Below are 13521 nucleotides of genomic sequence, written 5' to 3'. Positions count from 1 at the left end.
CGCAAGAACAAAACACTAGCATTGTGTTAGGCATCGTATACGACAAAATGTTGATTTGATATAAAATGTAGGACTCCAAGAAAGGATTTTTACCTTTCCGGCATGGAGTTTATTTGTCGAAGGAACAACGTCATAAGACACCTCAAGAAATTAAGGATATGAGACACATTCCCTATGCATCATCAGTCGGTAGTCTAATGTATGCCATACTATGTACCCGACCTGACATATGCTATGCTGTGGGAATTGTCAGCAGATATCAGTCCACTCCAGGACGCGTTCATTGGAATGCCGTTAAGAATATCCTCAAGTTTCTTAGGAGAACGAGAGACTATATGCTAATGTACAGTGCTAAGGATCTTATCCTTATAGGGTACACTGACTAAGATTTTCAGACCGATGTAGATTCGAGAAAATCGACATCACGATTTGTCTTCACTCTGAACGGAGGAGCAATAATATGGAGAAGCATAAAGTAAGGTTGCACCGCTAATTCTACCATGGAGGCTGAGTATGTTGCTGCTTGTGAAGCAGCGAAAGAATCTGTATGGCTCATAAAGTTCTTAACTGATTTTGAAGTCGTTCCAAATATGCATCTTCCCGTCACTCTTTATTGTGATAACAGTGGAGCAGTTGCAAATTCGAAGGAACCAAGAAGCCATAACCGAAGAAAACATATTGAGCGCAAATATCATCTCATAAGGGAGATTGTGCAACGAGGAGATGTGATCATCACACAGATAGCTTCGGAGCACAACATTGCTGATCCATTTATAAAGCCTCTCACGGCTAAAGTGTTTCCAGGGCACGTAGTGAGTCTAGGACTACGAGTTATGTAATCTAGGGCAAGTGGGAGAAAAGGCATGAGTATGTGATGATTATATAATTGTTATATAAAGCATGTTAGATGCATGTTATAGGTTATTTTCAACGTCATAAAACGAGATAGACGTTAAAATCTATAATGAAAATAAGTGCATGCTCGCTTAAGGTTAAGAACCAAGCACAATCAATTTTAATAGTTAAAATAGGTCGATGTCTTGTAAAATTTTGCTTACAAGAAAGCTCACCTGGCACGATCTTGACTAAGGCTGGAGGTACTTAAGTTGACGGTTTACGGTACACCTACTACTTAGTGGGAGATCGGACCAATACTTGAGCTTAGTTAGCCCAGTTTTATGAGCATGCTTAAGTGCTGTAAGTTCTGGAAAAATCATCTAGACTTAGGTTATATTTAATTAGCCGAAATATACCTAAGTAATGAGTATACCCAATCGTTTAAGATACTTAGTGGGAGGAAAAAAGTATATGAGATACATCGTTTTCCTTTTCACCCTCTCTGAAAAATTCACACCGTGAGATTCATGCTCGGCCTCGTGTCGCCCTGGGAGCGTCCTCCATTCCAAGGTATTTGCATGAGTCAATAACAAGGTGAATAGAGAAAGTACTTATAGTAAGTGGAAGAAGGAAATATATCAACACGTCCTATGGTCTCCACCACTAGGTTGCACCGTGAGATTCTCATGTTCCGCCTGCATGTTGTCCTAGAGCAACTACCCATTCGGAGGGTCGTAACATGGGAGTCGAAACAACGCAAACTCCAGAAATGGATACTATTTCTTAGGGTCATTCCCAACTTTGGCTTTTTCATTCAATAGCATTGTTGGGACCGATCTATGAGGTCTGAAATTGGTGGGTCACACTTGCGAAGAATTACTAAGAGTTAGTGTTTAAGTCAAGAATGTCTTGGTTTAGTGAATGAGTGATTGACTGCCCCTCGGTAGCAATTTCTCTAACTCACTAAAGTATCGTTGAAAATTAATAATTTTTTTGGGTACATTATTACATTTGCTAAAACTGATTGGATTAAACACGATTAAGTCAAATTACTAATAGAATTTTCTTTATATCTCAGCATGACAAACTCAATAGTACAATTACTCGCTTTTGAGAAATCAAACCTAAACACAATACTGGTATGATATTAAGTGCTTTCTTACCAATACTGCAAAAATAAATGGAGAATTACCAAGTTTTAGGAACCATCCATCTCTACACTGATATGATACTGTCTAGTTTGAGATTAAGTACTTTCTGCTTGTTGTCCTGTGAGATTATTCCTTGCTTATAGATTCATGATCATTCTCATAACAATTTTACACACGGAGAATATCTCCCAGAATAGCTGTCAAATGTTGTTTGAAGTCAACGGGAATAAATGCCCGCGGCAGAGATGCGAAAAACCAGTCACGATGTTTCGGCATCGAAATCGGGAGACCCACGACGGCAATTAGCTCTGCTGCACATAAGTCAATGACCTAGGTAACTCGATCTTATTCCTGAGCTAACCATGAACTCCTGTTCATTCGGAATTATCCTTAGATTTGCATGGGTGAGAGTGACTCGAGTTCGCCAACTCAATAGGCCTCCGATTTCAAGGGTAAGACTGGGTAAATAGCAAGGGACGTGGGGTGCAAGATGTAATTCGCTCCTACCCACTGACTCCAGGTCTTGAACAAGGGGCCCCACCCACTCATTGGCTTGAGAGAGATTTGGTTTACTGATTGGACCACAAACCAATTGTTCATAAGAGGATCAGTAGAACATAAGGAACAAGAAGTAACTTCAGGGGTAAAACGGCTAATTGACCCAACTTTAGTTACGAACAACCTTGAAGGATCGACTTACTAATCATGGTTATATAAAATGGACAGAAATATATCTATAGTGAGGGGAGTGCAACTGCTAGGCTATAGTGGAGTGTCCTAGTAGTTAACGAATGTTGGTTAACAAGGTTAATGAGTTTAACTAGTTAATCTTTGATCATTGGAGCCCATGATCTATAGGTCCATTAGGTCCCTCTGCTAGCTCATATCGGACTAAACCATAAAATAGTGTGACGAGTGAGTTCGAAGTGTTCGAATTCAAATTAGGGAATATGCGCTACATATATACGATATATTTAACTGCATTTTTGTTTTATTTACGAATTAAACAAAAAGAGAGAATTTGAGATATTTAAATAAGATTTAAATATCTTAATCAAATATGTGTCGGAATTGATTAGGATTGGCATTTGAATTAATATTAAATATTAATTAAGTAAATTAATTAATCATTCAATGTTACTTTAATTTGAAATTAATTATTCAAATTAATTGTTGAATTAAAACGAAGAAAGTCAAAATGTTAACTTGATTTAAAGGAAAAATCCATGTTAGTGGAATTTTGAGGTGTCAAAATTTGGTTGAACCAAACTTGCATGCTTGAATTTGGTTAACTCAAACCTGCATGCTTGCCACATAATCCCAAGCATTTAAGTTGAATTTTGAGTATCAAAATTTGGTGATCTCAAATTTGCATGAACATGAAAACATGACTCTTTAAATAGAGTGATCATGGTACATGGAAGGGCTCCTTTCTTAAAAAAGACCTTGAGAAAATTCTCACAAGCTCTCTCTTCATATATACTAAATCCCTCCCAAGTTTAGTCACTCACCGGATTCCACAATTCCGTTCTAAGAATGGAGGATAGTGGAGAAGACACTAGTGGTGGATCGAAACAAGTTCGTGAGGAAAAAAGAATTTGAACTACAAAAGCTTAGTATTCAAATTTATTAAGTTTTAATACTTATGAACATGCTAGTTATTTACTATAATTGATGTTCTAAAAGTGCCAAAGATTCAAATTGCTTCCGCATGTGTTATATTAGCACCATCAGTAGACACTACACTCAGATAGTGTGAAGGAGCTCGGTGGGGCTTGGATGTGCTAGAGTGCCCTGCAAGGCTAATTCTTAGTTTGTTGCTTGCAATTATGATCCTCCTGGTAACTATATTGGGGAAAAGCCTTATGGTTCTTCTTTGTAAACAGCTTTGGTTCGAGAATTTTATGAATTGTAATAAAGTTTGTGAGAGAATCATGGAAATCTTCCACCAAAACTGTAAAAACTAATGGTGAATTATCAAGTGAATTAGGAATCTCCACAATAATCCGATATTGTATACTTTTCTCCCCTAAATGGAGAATGAATGCAATCATGAATTTCTACAATTTTATGATATTGTCTACTATTTTACCCAAAATTGCAAAAATAAATGGAGAAAATTAATGAGTTTTAGCAATCATATCTTTACAATGGTATGATATTGTCCGCTTTTCTATCCAAAATTGCATAAATAAATGGAGAATTACCGAGATTTAGAAATCACTCATCTCCACAATGGTATGATCTTTGTTGGATGAATGTCCCACCTCGGCTAATTTAGGAAATGTTCATGGGCTCATAATCAGAGAATACTATCTCCATCGGGGTGAGGCCTTTTGGGAAGCGCAAAGCAAAGCGATGAGAGCTTATGTTTAAAGTGGACAATATCATACCATTGTGGAGAGTCGTGTTCGTCTAACATGGTATCAGAGCCACGCCCTAAACTTAGTCACGTCAATAGAATTCTCAAATGTCGAACAAAGAACTCCAAAAGAAAAAGAAAAAGAAAAGAAGTCGAGGGGCAGTGTTGGATGAAAGTCCAACTCGGCGAATTTAGGGAACGATCATGGGTCCATTGAGGTGAACTCAAAGTGGACAATATCTTCCTAATGGTATGATATTAAGTGCTTTCTTACCAATACTGCAAAAATAAATGGAGAATTACCAAGTTTTAGGAACCATCCATCTCTACACTGATATGATACTGTCTAGTTTGAGATTAAGTACTTTGTGCTTGTTGTCCTATGAGATTATTCCTTGCTTATAGATTCATTATCATTCTCTTAACAATTTTACACACGGAGAATAGCTCCCAGAATAGCTGTCAAATGTTGTTTGAAGTCAACGGGAATAAATGCCCGCGGCGGAGATGCGAAAAACCAGTCACGATGTTTCGACATTGAAATCGGGAGACCCACGACGGCAATTAGCTCTGCTGCACATAAGTCAACAGTAATTAAAATATACTATTACTCGAGAGGTAGAAGGTTTTATTTCATCCATGACTATATGTTTTAAGTTACGGTTACTTTTAGAAAAAGGAAAAAGAAATACAAAAATTCATAACTCAATTAGTAGTAAATATTTTTAATCTAAAATTCTTTTTATATAATAAACCCAATCTAAATAGGTTATAAAAATTTTAGGTTAAATTAGTTCATTTCATTTACTCAAAATTTTAATAAAATATTAACATTATTTATTTATTTTTGAATATTTAATTAACCAATTAAATTTTAATACATATTTTAAAAAATTGGAGAAGAATAAATGAATAAAATTATGAAACTAAATAAAACAATAAATATATACCTACGAGTAAAAATGTATCTTTTAAGATAAACAATAATCGCGTGGATTAAGTTTCATTAATCCTAAAAAAAATTCATAAACTAGCTAAATCTAGAAAATTTTCATTTATTTGAACCTAATCCAAACAAAAATCTAGTCCGTAATTAAACACGCAAGGGAGAATGAAATTATTCTCTTTGAATTCCCAAGCATGGCATAATTAGTTCATAATTCATGGTTTTCCCCATCACATTCCATATTAAGTTTTCCATCTCTATATAAATCATTCCCTCATTCTCAACCTTCATCTCATCTCTCATCGGAATTATGTGGACTCAAACCCTTCCGATCATGGCCGCTTTCATGGCCACTTTCATTTTCCTCCTCGCCCTAACCAATGCTCAAAACACCCCCGGTGACTACCTCGCGCTTCACAACCAAGCTCGAGCCGAGGTCGGCGTCGAGCCCATGCAATGGAGCAACACCGTGGCCGCGTACGCTCAAGCCTATGCAGAAAAAAGAAAGGTTGACTGCGCCATGATTCACTAAACCGGGCCGTACGGGGAAAACATAGCCGCGGGCTACTACCCTGAGTTCACCGGGGCGGAAGCGGTGAAGCTGTGGGCGAACGAGAAGCCGCTGTATGATCATGCGTCGAATAAATGCGTGGGTGGTGAATGTGGGCACTACACTCAGATGGTGTGGCGGAGCTCGGTGCGGCTTGGATGTGCTAGAGTACCCTGCAAGGCTAATTCTCAGTTTGTTGTTTGCAATTATGATCCTCCAGGCAACTATATTGGGGAAAAGCCTTATGATTCTTGGGTGGTATGAAGAGATTTGGTTTTAAAAATTTTATGAATTGTAATAAAGTTTGTGAGAGAATCATGAATTTATTTATTGAAATAAAACTACGATATTGTCTACAATAGTATTATATTCTTTAGAGCATAAACTCTTGTGACTTTGTTTTGACTTCCCTACTTATAAACTCATGATCATAGAGTCTCCCCTCTCATGAAGTACACCACATAGAGCCCCTTTGAAGCGTATAGATTACCTATGATCATAGAGACTCCCCTCGAACAAAATACACCATAGAGCCTCCCCTGAAGCCTATGGATTTCTAAAAGAAACTCCCTTTAATCGAGACTCGACTTCTTTCTTCGGAGACCTTGAACAAAATACGAAATTTGTTCGACACTTTTAACTATGATTTTTAGGCTTACAACTGTTTCGTTCGACATAGCTAAGTTAAGTTCATAGTTTGATACCATGTTACTAATCACGAATCTCTACAATGTTATATGATATTTGTCCACTTTGAACATAATATCATGGGTTTGCTTCGAGCTCTCACAAGAAGTCATGTTAATGAAAATGTATTCTTTAGTTATAAATCTATGATCATTTCCGAACAGTCTGCAACACTGAGAGCATCAGCCACCAGCCAATTGTTGTTCCAAGTCACGTGGAAGAAATGCCCTCGGCGGAGATGTGAAAAACCAGTCAATTTGTTTTCAGCCTCCAAATCGAGAGAACCACGACGATGGCGATTAATTCCGCTGTAGTATGATACCCACACAGGAGACGAAGACCCACTGCCACAACCTACCGGCTTTTGCCGGCTCTGAATATGGAAACCAACGGGGCCGGAGTGATTGAAGGACACCCAATGCTCAAAAGGCGACCATTTTTTTTCTTACTTTGCTTATTGGCCACTGCATTCGTCTTTTTCTCGGCTTCGTGGGAAAAAAACAATAATAATAAATAATCAAAATGGTAAAATCAAAGAAATGCCTGTTTTTTGTTGAATTACTGAAATTCCCTTTTATCGAAATACTGAAATACTGAAATTTGATAGGTACTGTGATCATTGGGCAATGCTCATGGAAAACTTCTTTAGTACTGGGTTTGGTGGAGAATGGGATTCCTGCACGAATATGACACATTGTTTTAATCGATACCAAGAAGAAGCACATTGATGATCATAAATTGAAAGATTTCAAAGCAAAGAATTATCTATTTCAAGCATTAGAACGTTCGATCTTGGAGACAACCCTCAACAAGGATACACAAAACTCAAGTCATCATACCTGATGATGGCGTTGAGGATCCATTGACCTATAAAAAGGCAATGAATGATGAAGATAGAGATCTGTGGATCAAAGCCATAAATCTTGAAATGGAGTTAATGTACTTCAATTCAGTTTGGGAACTTGTAGATCAACAAGATGGGGTAAAACCTATTGGTTGTAAATGGATTTATAAGAGAAAACGAGACCAAACCGGTAAGGTACAAACCTTGAAAGCTCGTCTTGTAGCAAAGGGTTATACCCAAAGAGAGGGGGTGGACTATGAAAAAACCTTCTCTCCTGTTGCTATGCTTAAATTGATTAGAATACTCTTGTCTATTGCCACATTTTATGATTATGAAATTTGGCAAATGGATGTTAAGACAGCCTTTCTAAACAGAAATCTTGAACAGAGTATCTATATGGCTCTACCAGATGGGTTCATTGAACAGGATCACAAGCATAGGGTTTGCAAGCTTAAAAGATCCATTTATGGGTTGAAGCAAGCATCTCGATCCTGGAATATAAAGTTTGATACCGCGATCAAATCTTATGGCTATAAACAGAATGTTGACGAACCTTGTGTTTATAAAAGGATAGTCAACTTGCTTTCCTAGTGTTCTACGTTGACGATATTCTACTCATTGGGAATGATGTGGGATTTCTAACTGATAGTAAGCATTGGCTAGCGACACAATTCCAAATGAAAGATTTGGGAGAGGCTCAGTTTGTTCTTGGAATCCAAATTGTTCGGAATCGCAAGAACAAAACACTAGCATTGTCTCAGGCATCGTATATCGACAAAATGTTGATTCGATATAATATGTAGAATTTCAAGAAAGGATTATTACCTTTCAAGCATGGAGTTCATTTGTTGAAGGAACAAAGTCCTAAGACACCTTAAGAAATTGATGATATAAGACACATTCCCTATGCATCAGCAGTCGGTAGTCTGATGTATGCCATGCTATGTACCCGACCTGACATATGCTATTCTGTGGGAATTGTCAGCAGATATCAGTCCAATCCGGGACGTGCTCATTGGACAGCCATTAAGAATATCATCAAGTATCTTAGGAGAACGAGGGACTATATGTTAATGTACGGTGCTAAGGATCTGATCCTTACAGGGTACACTAACTCAGATTTTTAGACTGATGTAGATTCGAGGAAATCGACATCAGGATCTGTCTTCACTCTGAACGAAGGAGCAATAATATGGAGAAGCATAAAGAAAAGTTGCATTGTTGATTCCACCATGGAGGCTGAGTATGTTGCTGCTTGTGAAGCAGCGAAAGAATCTATATGGCTTAGAAAGTTCTTAACTGATTTGGAAGTCGTTCCAAATATGCATCTTCCCGTCACTCTTTATTGTGATAACAGTGGAGCAGTTGCAAATTCGAAAGAACCAAGAAGCCATAAGAGAGGAAAACATATTGAGTGTAAATATCATCTCATAAGGGAGATTGTGCAACGAGGAGATGTGGTCGTCACACAGATAGTTTCGGAGCACAACATTGTTGATCCATTTACAAAGCCTCTCACGGCTAAAGTGTTTGAAGGGCACCTAGTGAGTCTAGGACTACGAGTTATGTAATCTAGAACAAGTGGGAGAAAAGGCATGAGTATGTGATGCCCTAGTTTATTGTATTTATTTCTCTCTCTACTCAACGTTATAAAACCCCACTGGAGTTTTAGTCCAAGTGGGAGTTTGTTGGGTTTTATGTCCTAAAACTCATAGTTTGTAAACAAAGACATATTCTATTTTCAATAAAGTTATTACTGATGTTTATTCGGTAAAGATTGTTATTGAATAAAGTGAACTTTACGATCATTAATCTAAATCCAATAAACTAAGAACACTCTGGCTATAGTATGATTACTTGAACTATATGTAGAGACATAAAAGTGGATCAAGTTCAAGTATATAGTCAAAATGATCTATAGTATAAGGATAAGGCTGAGTACCTTATCTGGGGACACTATGGACGCGGCCCACTTTTGTATATGATATAAACAATATGATCACTAAATTGTACATGTGGAGACATGTGAGTGGGGGCGTCCTATGCAAATAGTATTGCATAAGATCGGACCATGAAGAAAATAACTCTCTCTTTATAATGTCGTTTACTGTTGAGACTGATTTTCTTTTCATTCGATGACCTAGGTAACTCGATCTTATTCCTGAGCTAACCATGAACTCCTGTTCATTCGGAATTATCCTTAGATTTGCATGGGTGAGAGTGGCTCGAGTTCGCCGACTCAATAGGCCTCCCATTGCAAGGGTAAGACTGGGTGAATAGCTGGGGACGTGGGGTGCAAGATGGAATTCGCTCCTACCCACTGACTCCAAGTCTTGAACAAGGGGCCCCACCCACTCATTGGTCTGAGAGGGATTTAGTTTACTGATTGGACCACAAACCAATTGTTCATAAGAGGATCAGTAGAACATAAGGAACAAGAAGTAACTTCAGGGGTAAAACGGCTAATTAACCCAGCTCTAGTTACGAACAACCTGGAAAGATCGACTTACTAATCATGGTTATATCAAATGGACAGAAATATATCTATAGTGAGGGTAGTGCAACTACTAGGCTATAGTGGAGTGTTCTAGTAGTTAACGAATGTTGGTTAACAAGGTTAATGAGTTTAACCAGTTAATCTTGGATCGTTGGAGCCCATGACCTATAGGTTCATTAGGTCCCTCTGCTAGCTCATATCAGACTAAACTATAGAATAGTGTGACGAGTGAGTTCGAAGTGTTCGAATTCAAATTAGGGAATATGCGCTACATATATACGATATATTTAACTGCATTTTTGTTTTATTTACGAATTAAACAAAAAGTGAGAATTTGAGATATTTAAATAAGATTTAAATATCTTAATCAGTTATGTGTCGAAATTGATTGGGATTGGCATTTGAATTAATATTAAATATTAATTAAATAGTTTAATTAATCATTTAATGTTACTTTAATTTGAAATTAATTATTCAAATTAATTGTTGAAGTAAAACGAAGAAAGTCACAATGTTGAGTTCATTTAAAGAAAAAATCCATGTTAGTGGAATTTTGAGGTGTCAAAATTTGGTTGAACCAAACTTGCATGCTTGCCAAATAAACTCAAGTTTGAGTGGAATTTTGACACTCAAAATTTGGTTAACTCAAACATGCATGCTTGCCACATAATCCCAAGCATTTGAGTTGAATTTTGAATGTCAAAATTTGATGATCTCAAATTTGCATGAACATGAAAACATGACTCTTAAAATAGAGTGATCATGGTACATGGAAGGGCTCCTTCCTTAAAAAACACCTTGAGAAAATTCTCACAAGCGCTCTCTTCATATATACTAAATCCCTCCCAAGTTTAGTCACTCACCGGATTCCACAATTCCATTCTAAGGATGGAGGATAGTGGAGAAGACACTAGTGGTGGATCGAAACCGGTTCGTGAGGAAAAAAGAATTTGAACTACAAAAGGTTAGTATTCAAATTCATTAAGTTTTAATATTTATGAACATGCTAGTTATTTACTATAATTGATGTTCTAAAAGTTCCAAAGATCCAAATTGCTTCCGCATGTGTTATATTAGCACCATCAGTGGGCACTACACTCAGATAGTGTGAAGGAGCTCGGTGCGGCTTGGATGTGCTAGAGTTCCCTGCAAGGCTAATTCTCAGTTTGTTGTTTGCAATTATGATCCTCCAGGCAACTATATTGGGGAAAAGCCTTATGATTCTTGGGTTGTATGAAGAGATTTGGTTTTAAATTTTTTATGAATTGTAATAAAGTTTGTGAGAGAATCATGAATTTATTTATTGAAATAAAACTACGATATTCAATAGTATTATATTGTCTAGAGCATTATCTCTTGTGACTTTGTTTTGACTTCCTTACTTATGAACTCATTATCATAGAGTCTCCCCTCTCATTAAGTACACTACATAGAGCCACCTTTGAAGCCTATAGATTACCTATGATCATAGAGACTCCCCTCGAACAAAATACACCATAGAGCCTCCCTCGAACAAAATACACCATAGAGCCTCCCCTGAAGCCTATGGATTTCTAATAGAAACTCCCTTTAATCGAGACTCGACTTCTTTCTTCGGAGACCTTGAACAAAATACGAAATTTCTTCGACACTTTTAACTATGATTTTTAGGCTTACAACTTTTTTGTTCGACATAACTAAGTTAAGTTCATAGTTTGATACCATGTTACTAATCACGAAGGTCTACAATGTTATATGATATTTGTCCACTTTGAACATAATATCATGGGTTTGCTTCGAGCTCCCACAAGAAGTCATGTTAATGAAAATGTATTCTTTAGTTATAAATCTATGATCATTTTCCAACAGTCTTTAACACTGAGAGCATCAGCCACCAGCCAATTGTTGTTCCAAGTCACCCGTAAGAAATGCCCTCGGCAGAGATGCGGAAAACCAGTCAAGGTGTTTTCAGCCTCCAAATCGAGAGACCCACGACAACGGCGATTAACTCCGCTACAGTATGATACCCACACCGGAGACGAAGACCCACTGCCACAACCTACCAGCGTTTACTGGCTCTAAATATGGAGACCAACGGGGCCGGAGTGATTGAAGGACACCTGACGCTTAGAAGGCGACCATTTTTTTTCTTACTTTGCTTATTGGCCACCGCATTCGTCTTTTTTTCGGCTTCGTTGGGGAAAAAAAATATTATAAATAATAAATAATCAAAATGGTAAAATAAAAGAAATGCCTGTTTTTTTTAATAACTAAAATGCTCTTTTATCATAATACTAAAATACTGACATTTGATTGGTACTGTGATCATCGGGCAATGCTCATGGAAAACTTATTTAGTACTGGGTTTGGTGGAGAATGGGATTCAATAGGACACATCGTTTTAACAGACTCCAAGAAGAAGCACATTGAAGATCATAAATTGAAAGATTTGAAAGCAAAGAATTATCTATTTCAAGCATTAGAACGTTCGATCTTGGAGACAACCCTCAACGAGGATACAAAAAAAAAAAAAAAAAACGTATGGGATTCTATGAAGTATAAATATCAAGGTTCAACACGGGTAAATCGTGCACATTTGTTAGCTCTTCGGAAGGAGTTTGAAATGCTGCACATGAAGGTAGGAGAATCTGTGAATGAGTATTTTGCTCGAACCCTTAGCATAGCCAACAAGATGAAACTAAATGGTGAGAACAAAGAAGATGTTGAAGTAGTCGGAAAGATACTGAGATCTAAGACCCCCAAGTTTCATTATATTGTGTGTTCCATTGAGGTGTCCAAGGATACAACCATCTTAACCATTAATGAGTTGCAAAGCAGCCTGCTTGTACATGAACAACGCATGAGTTCTCATGTTGAAGAAGAACACGCTTTGAATATCACTCATGGTGAACAATCTAGAGGAAGGGGTCAAGGTCGTGGAAGTTTTAGAGGCAGAGGAAGGCGACGAGGCAGACAAACCTTCAACAGGGCCACAGTGGAGTGCTATAATTGTCACAAGCTAGGACATTTTCAATGGGAATCTCAAAGCAAGGAGAAAGAGGCAAACTATGCAGAGACTCAAGAAGAGATGTTGTTGACGACTTACGTGAATATGAATAAGGCCAATAGAGAAGATATGTGGTTCCTTGACTCGGGATGTAGCAATCATATGTGTGGGAAGAAGGAATATTTTTTCAGATTTTGATGGAAGTTTTAGAGATTGCTTGAAGTTGGGCAACAACTCAAGCACGGTTGTAACAGGAAAGAGTAATGTACGGCTGCAAGTTAATGTAATCATACCTATATACCAAGAGCTGAAGAACAATTTGTTGAGGATTGGGAAATTGAAATCAAAGGGGCTTACCATTTTGTTTCAAAATGGAATGTGCGAGGTGTTTCATCATGAGAGGCTTAATCATGGAGAAAAAGATGCCTTTGAATCGAATGTTCGTACTGCATGCTATATCACAGCCTGTAGCATCCACTTGTTTCAATACAATCACAAAATATATTGAACAACTTTGACACGGTAGATATGGAAGACTCTTGAGGAAAAGAAGATGGTGGATGGTTTACCACAACTCAATTCTCCTCTAGGTATAAAAATTGTGTGGTGGGTAAACAATCATCAATTTTTTTTGTCCAAACAAAAAAAAAAAAAAAAAAAA

The 13521-nt window shown here is 37.4% G+C and overlaps 1 protein-coding gene across 1 annotated transcript; it reads left to right on the top strand.

Annotated features, from left to right (window-relative positions):
• The first annotated feature begins 12404 nt into the window (after nt 1-12404).
• Nucleotides 12405-13058, top strand: LOC111470479. The gene has a single exon (XM_023116032.1). The coding sequence runs from the start codon at nt 12405-12407 to the stop codon at nt 13056-13058; it is 654 nt and encodes a 217-aa protein (XP_022971800.1).
• Nucleotides 13059-13521: the final 463 nt, after the last annotated feature.

The sequence above is a fragment of the Cucurbita maxima genome, unplaced genomic scaffold, assembly GCF_002738345.1.
Source record: "Cucurbita maxima cultivar Rimu unplaced genomic scaffold, Cmax_1.0 Cma_Scf00045, whole genome shotgun sequence".
NCBI lineage: Eukaryota > Viridiplantae > Streptophyta > Magnoliopsida > Cucurbitales > Cucurbitaceae > Cucurbita > Cucurbita maxima.
This window is presented reverse-complemented; position numbering and strand designations above follow the sequence as displayed.